Raw genomic sequence first — 8,450 nt, 5'->3', positions numbered from 1 at the left:
GACCGACTATACACACTATTTATAGAAAGTTTAAATAATTAATATGTTTATTTACTTTCTAAAAATAACTTTTAAAAAAAATTATTTTTATTACAAAAAGACAACACTACTAACCCATTAAGAACTCAATAACTTCTGAATTTGGATATCACTACTTTACCGATATGAGAATTTCGATATCAGTACTCTAACAATATGAGAATTTGGATTTCCTGATTCCTACCAATCTTACTAATAATAGCTATCAAAAGTCAGGGCATCGGATCGGGTAACCAGACCTATCTAGGGATGGATGGTTCTGTGGGGCCCACTGTGATGTATATATTTTATCCACGCAGTCCATCCATTTTGAAAGATTATTTTAGGGCATGAGCCCAAAAATGAGGGATATCAAAGGCTCATGTGGATCACACCATTGAAAGCAGTGAGATTGAAAACTTGCCATTGAAAACTTTTTGAGGGCCATAAAATTTTTGGATGTAACTCATTTTTTGGTACATGATGTTAAATTAAATTCTAAATCCAATGGACGGAGTGGATTTGGCACAACCCACGGCAGGACCCACAACCCTTAACACATCACAACCACGACCCTTAACACATTACAACCTCAATCCTTGCTATGTTATAACCACGACCCGGACCCTTATAACATGACAACCACGACCTCAACCCTTACCACATTTCAACCATGACCTCAACCCTATAACATGACAACCTCGACCCTTAGCACATGACAACCTCGACCCCCACCCTTATAACATGATAACCTCAACCCTTAACACATTACAACTACGACCTCAACCCTTACCACATTACAACCAAGACATCGACCCTTATAACATGACAACATCTACCCTTCACATGACAACCTAAACCCTTAACACATGATAACCTCGACCCTTACCACATTACAACCTAGACCCTCAACACATTATAACCATGACCCCAACACTTATAACATGACAACCTTGACCCTTAACACATTACAACCACAACCTCAACCCTTATAACATGACGACCTTGACCCTTACGACATTACAACCACAACCTCGACCCTTATAACATGACAACCCTGACCCTTATCATATTAGGGGTGCACATCGAACCGGTAGAACCGTGGAGCCGGACCGGAACCGACCAAACGGTCCAGTTTGGTTCGGTTCTAGAGTGCACCCGTTCCAGTTCCGGTTCCAAAAATCAAATAACCGATTACATCGGTTCGGTTCTCGGTTTGGGGGTATGTAGAACTGAACCGAACCTGGAACCGAACTAGGAACCAAACTATTAAAAAAAAAAAAAAAAACTAATACCCTAAGTCCCTGCTGCGGCTGCCCATTGTTGTTGCCAGTCCTCTCTCTCTCTCTCTCTCTCTCTCTCTCTCTCGCAATTGGGCTGAATTATATAAATCCCATGGCAATTGGGCTGAATTATATAAATCCCAAAACCATGGAACCGATCTGGAACCGAACTTTTAACAGTCCAGTTCCGGTTCAATTCTAGGGTGCTAACAGTCCGGTTCCGGTTCCGAAAATCCTAGAACCATTAAGAACGGTTCGGTTCCGGTTCCATTCTAGGTGCTAATAATCCGGTTCCGGTTCCGAAAATCCTAGAACCGTAAAGAACGGTTCGGTTCCGATTTCACCCCAGAATCGGACCGATCCGACCCGTGTGCACCCCTATATCATACAACAATATCTACTCTTCACATGACAACCTAAACCCTTAACACATGATAACATCGACCCTTATCACGTTACACGCATGACCCCGACCATTATAACATGACAACCTCGACCCTTAACACATGACAACCTCAGCCCTTAAAACATGAGAACCACGACCCAAACCTTTAACACAACCTCAATCCTTAAAAAATGATATATGTTCATTGTCTTCCAAGTTAATGCATTACAAAATCCAAATTTTATCTCCTTCATTGTCTTCCACATGATAACCACAACCATCCTTATCTACCTCAAATCCCTTCTGACAATCGCTTCTCCCCATGACAACAACAACCACTGCCATCCCTCTCTATCCACAACCAAAAGTGGCTTCCATCTATAAGAAAATAATATTCTAAAAAAATAAAATAAAGAATTCATTTAAAATGACTTCCACGTATCAGTGGCTTGCCCATATGCTGGAGAAGTTGATGATGATGAACATACGTTAGAAAATGCAGTTGAAATGAGTGGTGGGTCATTAGAAAATATTTTGAAAAGCAATAAGCCTTATGAAAAAAAAAGGCTCCTTACATAGACCAAGTTCCAAGGACGGGCAATAGTCCAAAAAACTTTCAAAAGCATGTTAGATGACTACCCTCAAAATATTTGAAACTTCCCATCCATTTAGAGATTTTTACCATACCTTAATGCTAGTACGGTCAAAATCCCAAAAGTAAATTCTGAAAAGCTTCATATGCATCTACTTTCTAAAAACATTCTTTATACAAGGAAAACGTATACTACATTTTTTATATGGAAATTGGTGCATTTCTATAGAAAAAACTTTTAGGAACCTATTGTTTAGATCATACGGATTTTTTTTTATTTTTATTTTTATTTTTTTATATTGCCAACAGTAACTTACTTAGTAAGGTTGTGATGGCGATAACGATCAACAACAGTAATTTTATTAGAACGAGGTTAAAGATTACAAGTATCCATCAAGATAATGGATTAAAAAAAAAAAAATTCCATCCTTGAATAAAAGGATAAGACAACCTACATAAACATAAACTAGGACGGAAATTGAAGGAGACCATTCACCTTTGAATAAGAGTCTTTAGACCTTTAATAGAATCCATGTGCACTATGCATGGTACTTTGGTGCCTTTTCGATTTCTTCATCTGAAAGACAAAAGCATAGCATGAACGAAAGAGAGACAATCGTACTTGAGAAAGAAATGGAGATTCTGCAAATACTGGACGCTTTCCTTCAAAATAAGCTACTTCTCCAATGAAGACTGTTGTCCAATATACATCAATGCACAAATTTGGAATATCAGAGTTAACTTATTCATAAGCATAAAATATGCATCAAGCAAAATTTTTCTTACTTGAAATTTACAGGTATGAAGATGTAATCTTTTCCAAATATATTTATTTTCCATGTCCATTTACGAACATGTAGGAAAGCTCCCCTCCCTTCTTTTACATTTCCTGCATCCTTGTCTGGATCAGCTAGCTTGTGGAAGAAAAAACTATTGGAAAAATGGAACCTATGCTTGTTCTCAAGTTGGACTTTATTCTTTAAGTATCTGTAATTCAAGTAAACTACCATAAGCAACATCTCGAAAAAGTTGAATCGAAGCCTTTATGTAATAATTATATATATATATATATATATATATATAAAGTAAATAAAAGCAACTGTATGCATACACAGCAAAATGGATATGATTAGAAGACTTCAAGGAACAAAAGAGAGCCATGAAAGTTCATGCTTTTCAACTTAAGATAAAAGTCAATGAGAGTGTCATTGATGAATGTCTCTGGTTGCAATAGCTCAACATCTCTCTTACTAATTGAAACATCATCAGGATCTCCTTTTAGATCGATAACATCTTCAAAAGGCTCAACAATACTGAAATTTTAAAATTAGTCAGTGTATCAGAAAATAGATTGCATACAAAAAGAATATAGGGCAAACCAGAAGTTCCTATCAAAATTTGAAATATGAAGTCATTATCAGCCTTTAAAATGGGAAATAAATAGTGAAAGTGAAACCACAATAAATGCCCAGTAGTGTGGCTCTTTGCCATGGCCTTTGATGCAGAAGACAATGGGTTCCCAGTCTTATGTGCATTTGTTGAATTGAAGAATGTAGGGAGTTAGAAATGGTTCTGTGCTGTGTTGGCTCAAGTCTTGAGATGCATAGCTAAATTAACGTTTACATCAAATAACCGGGAAGGGATTCTTTAAGTTGTTAATGGTATCTTTCCATATGCATGTCATTAATACATATGGTTGGGAATGTTTGTCGAAATACCCAGCTGTGATCTATAATTTAGCATTCCACATTAGAGCCAAGTCACCACAGATTGCGGTTGTCCGCTTTCATTTTCTACAATCAAGCATCACAGGTGGTGTACATGCTTGCTTGAAACCACGGATGGCAGCCTTATATGCAACAAAAAGTCTCAAGGAATCGTTTAATGACCTGCTAAGCTTTGTCATGCTTCCTGGATTTGTTGTTTGTATTTTTTCCCAAATCGCCGTAAGAGTCATAATGGGTGGTCCATAGTTCATCTCTGTGTCAATTCTTTACCCCTCCAAGCTTTATCATTACTTACTTTGATCCTATATTCTCGACTAATCTCATTGAAAATATCTTTGGGTGGATAGCGTAAATTTTTCTAGAGTCGATCCTTGTCTAAAGCAGCAATCCTTCATACCAGTTTGTCAATGTGTTGTGGTGTTTGACATTGTTGACTCATCCACAACATTACAAGTATGGTTTCCCTTCCAAGGATTTTATCTTGAATATAGGCTTGTCAGGAAGCTTACATGCATGTATGCGCCATGAGCAATCGCCTTTAATGCATTCGCCTGATAATGGCCACTGCTTGACCTGGTTTGCTTGTACTGGAAATTCAAACGCATGGCATAATCCCTTAAAGCCTTGTAGAAAGCATTTGCATCTTCGAATTCTTGGCCTTCTTTTAAGATCAACATCAGTTTTTGCATGTCATTAACACAACTATCCATCAACAAGCAGTATGTTTCATGCAAGTCACTTGATGCACTTGGAACATCATTGTTATTGGCATTAGTATTATGTGAGGAAGGTGCAAGTGTTTCATTACTTCCACATAAATCCTGCAATGATACTTGAACATTTCCAGTGTCGACATTCTATATAAGGTTACTGAAGAAACAAACACAGAAACAAGTGAGAAATAATCAATGAACTACATAACTGAGAACACAAACAAATTTGTATTGAAGTACTACCTGGGAATCAAAATGGCGATTGAAAGATTTTTGGGCACCAAAAACATATAGGTGAAGATGCTCGCTGCTTTGAGGAAATGCGTCCATCATATCAGATAATACGTCATCAATCTCAATCGACACAAGTGAATCCAAATCTACACCAAGATATTTGTACCTGATGCTGCTAATGTTGGTCAGCTTGCAAATATTTTTTTAACAATCGGGCAATCAATTACCTCAATCTTTTATCCAAAGTGCATGGAATTTGCAAGTTGGATAGAAGATTGAGGTAATCAATAACTCAATCGACATAAACAATGCGGTCCGTGCCTCCCTTGTATAAAACCTTATTTGATTCCCAAATGAAGTTGGCCCCAAATCTACAAAGTACCTGCACCTTGTTCGTTTACATCATTTGGGCTTGTTGTAATGAACTGAAAATTCATAACAAGAGAAATGCCGTTATGTTTAAGAAGCTAAAGAACAACAATTTTTATATTCTTGTTTAGAAAAGAAAATACCCAAATTCTTGTCTACTTATTTGTTTAATTTTGATCTAACCTTGGTTCTATTATAATTATAACACAATTTCCTTTTGTACTTATTTGAACAAGTGAGGAGCATGATTTGGCTTTCGAGGACAAGGAGATCATGGGCCTCACGGTGGATGAAACTTGCCCTAAATTTTGCCTAGATTAGAAAATCCTATCAATCCAACATTTAGCTATTTTCCCATTGAGTAGGATGCTTGCTGCATTCTTTTTTCATTACTGTCTACTCACAGGCCACATATTGAAGAGTTAGAATGGTCCCATCCTGAAGATATTTGGAGCATCGGTCTCCAATCATAGCTGGCCAAAATCATGGGTCTTAATCACAAACCATGGTCCCCGCTTGTACTATTAGAGAGCTATATGTTACCGCACATTCTCTCGTCCCAAAACTCTCCAAATGAAAGTATCATATGATTTCTTGATCAAGCAAAACATGCAGGTTCGACACACATTTCACTAATATGGTGGGCCATCATAAGTAGGCTCTACTACGACAGTCACTTCTATTGAATGATTTTAATTGTTCAAACCAGTAAACTCCAGATGCATAACTTTGCCAGTGGTTGACATTAAGAAGAGGGTCACCTATCTTATGAAGAAGTTAATTCAATGGAAGTAGGATTGTCAAGGCTGTAGGTTAGTGTCCTATTGGGGCCTGTTTTGGGTTCAGATACCATCTTCTGATGAACCAGACCTGAATTTGATCGGGTTTTCGAGTACCTATCACATCTTAGGACTCTAGCTTGACCATCAGGATCACCAATCAAGGGGTAATGATCATCCAATTGAGACTTCAAAGCAAGATCCATCCACGAGGACACTTGTACAAATTGGAGAACCAAGGATACAATATACATACCCTTCCAGCAAGGATATGCAATGCAAAAAACCACATGATTCAGATCTAGAATGGGAGAAATCAGATTTCAGATCTCGATCAGAATGGCTCAGATCTAGTTCCAATTTTTCGGAGTACCATCAATAGATGTACAAAACAGAAAGATTTGAAAAACTGTGGGAGTCTCCCCAAACTGACAGTTCTGTGAAATTAAATGGTGGGTGGGGTTTTGAAGGTCATTTGCTGGGATGGCCTACGATCACACCTTATTGTTATTTTTGAACCATATGCCATCAAGGGATTCACCTAAGTGTAACGAATTATTCACCTGTTTATTTACCTTCTCATGGAGCCCACCATCTTGTGTGTATGTCAACCAACCTGATCATTAAGTGAGGCCACCATGATGATAAGATGCCTTAAAAATCGGGCTTATCAAATCATTAGGTGAGGTTACCCCATAGAAAAACACCAGACAACCACCTATAACCTCCAAATTCACCTATAGCATCGAACTTTGATATTGGGATGACTCTCATGGACAGGTTGCATGTTGTACGCACCAGGCGACCCCAGTAGAATAAGCTTATTCCACAGGGAATCATAGAGGAATCGATCTTTCTAGGTAAAGTCCTAAATTTGTGAAGAGTTGGGCATAGGTGAATCAGATGTGGAAAGTGACTAAATGATTATTGTGGATGATCTCCAGACTAGATCAGAGAGGCCTTGGATCACTTGACATTGGTGGAGATCTATACAAGGCTTCATTGCCGAGTAGGATGCAAATGTACATCAAACCCTCATGGAGAGAAAGAGGGTGATATTGATTCAAATATACCCTCTGCCAGGCACGGTTGAGATGAGTGCCTTCCATATTACATATATAATGCCACTATCATATCATTTAGTCCATGTTACTAAGAAACTCATCTGGTGTTACCTCAAAATGAAAAACTCAGCTGGAATAAAGCAATAGGGAATGTGAAACAGTATGAAGAAAGAAAGAAGGGAAAGAGGAGAAAGAAACGTCGGTACCTTTGCCCGTGGAAATGGAATCCTGGGGTTCGACAAGAGATGGTTTTTGAGCGGAAACATCTTGAATGATATGACGCAAAAGCTTTCCACGCTCTCGACCTACAACAGAACCGACGCGGAGTGCGGGCACGGGAAAGTTACTGTGCCCCGGAAGCTGTTAGGGGCAACAGATGCTCGTGACAAATCCACTCCGTCCATCAGTTTCGTAAGACCACGATAGGAGAGGATGCTAAAGCTCAGGCAGATCCAAAACTCCTATGGGCTACACCACACGAAATAGCGGGGACTGAATGCCCACCGTTGTAGACTTTTGGGGGCTACATCACGGTGATATTTGTGCCTACAGATTATCTGAGTGGTAATGAACCACATGAACCGTTGGATGGCATATAAACGTAATGGTCGCTACATGGAAGTTTCGAGGTTTGGATCCGATTGATTTTTGACTCCCACATTATTGTCGTCTTTCGAAACAAATGGACAGATTGGATTTATAACGGGAATCTCCGTGTACCCCATACAGCTTCGGGTACAGAACCCTTGGTGCCCAGGGTACAGGCAGTCCAAGATCACCAGTAAGCGGATAAGTGTAACCCGAGTCACACAAGTGGGGAGCGGTCCGAGCGGATCATGCGAGACCATGTAGTCACCCAATACGGTGCGGCCGTTACCGTGAGGCACACCTTGACGTATATATTCTTTATCCACATTGTTGAAGATAAAATCTGAACGGCTCTCTACTTCAACTCTCGAGGTCCACTCTCTAGGTCCGACCCGCTTTAATGTCTTGAGTTTGCACACTAATAAGCAAAGGAGACCCTGGCTAAGTCAGGGGACCCTCCGATGCCTAAGTCAGGTCAAGGGAATCTGAGTCTAAGTTGAGGAGTTAAGGGACAGCGTAAAACGTTGCGTACCTGTAGGAGTGGGGTCTCATCGTATTTATACCTAATTGTCAGATGGTCTAGGTCCGTTAATTTCGGCACGATTCGCTCAATCAGCGGGATTCTGTGATCGTGGAGATATGACTCGTAATTCGGAGATCATGTAATATATCATGCGTATCTGCGGGTGAGACAATCG

General features: G+C 39.3%; 1 protein-coding gene across 14 annotated transcripts; it reads right to left on the bottom strand.

Moving 5' to 3' along the window:
• Positions 1-2,604: 2,604 nt before the first annotated feature.
• On the bottom strand, positions 2,605-7,864 carry LOC131246742 (probable ubiquitin-like-specific protease 2B). 14 transcript variants are annotated; one of them, XR_009171492.1, is made up of 4 exons: positions 7,371-7,732; positions 4,962-5,377; positions 3,390-4,875; positions 2,605-3,265 (listed from the first exon to the last, which is right to left on the bottom strand). XR_009171492.1 is itself a non-coding variant. In XM_058247125.1 (4 exons), exons 2-4 carry the CDS (start codon positions 4,254-4,256, stop codon positions 3,061-3,063), a joined length of 426 nt encoding a protein of 141 aa, XP_058103108.1. In that variant the 5' UTR covers positions 4,257-4,875; positions 5,335-5,354; the 3' UTR covers positions 2,605-3,060. The 14 variants fall into 14 exon arrangements, 1 of the variants encoding a protein (XP_058103108.1); XR_009171495.1 differs by having other exon boundaries at positions 3,390-5,118; positions 5,290-5,377; positions 7,276-7,731; XR_009171498.1 differs by having other exon boundaries at positions 3,390-5,118; positions 5,335-5,377; positions 7,276-7,731.
• Positions 7,865-8,450: the final 586 nt, after the last annotated feature.

The sequence above is a fragment of the Magnolia sinica genome, chromosome 1, assembly GCF_029962835.1.
Source record: "Magnolia sinica isolate HGM2019 chromosome 1, MsV1, whole genome shotgun sequence".
NCBI classification, from domain to species: domain Eukaryota; kingdom Viridiplantae; phylum Streptophyta; class Magnoliopsida; order Magnoliales; family Magnoliaceae; genus Magnolia; species Magnolia sinica.
Note: the sequence above shows the minus strand (reverse complement) of the source record. Positions and strands in the feature narration are given on the sequence as shown.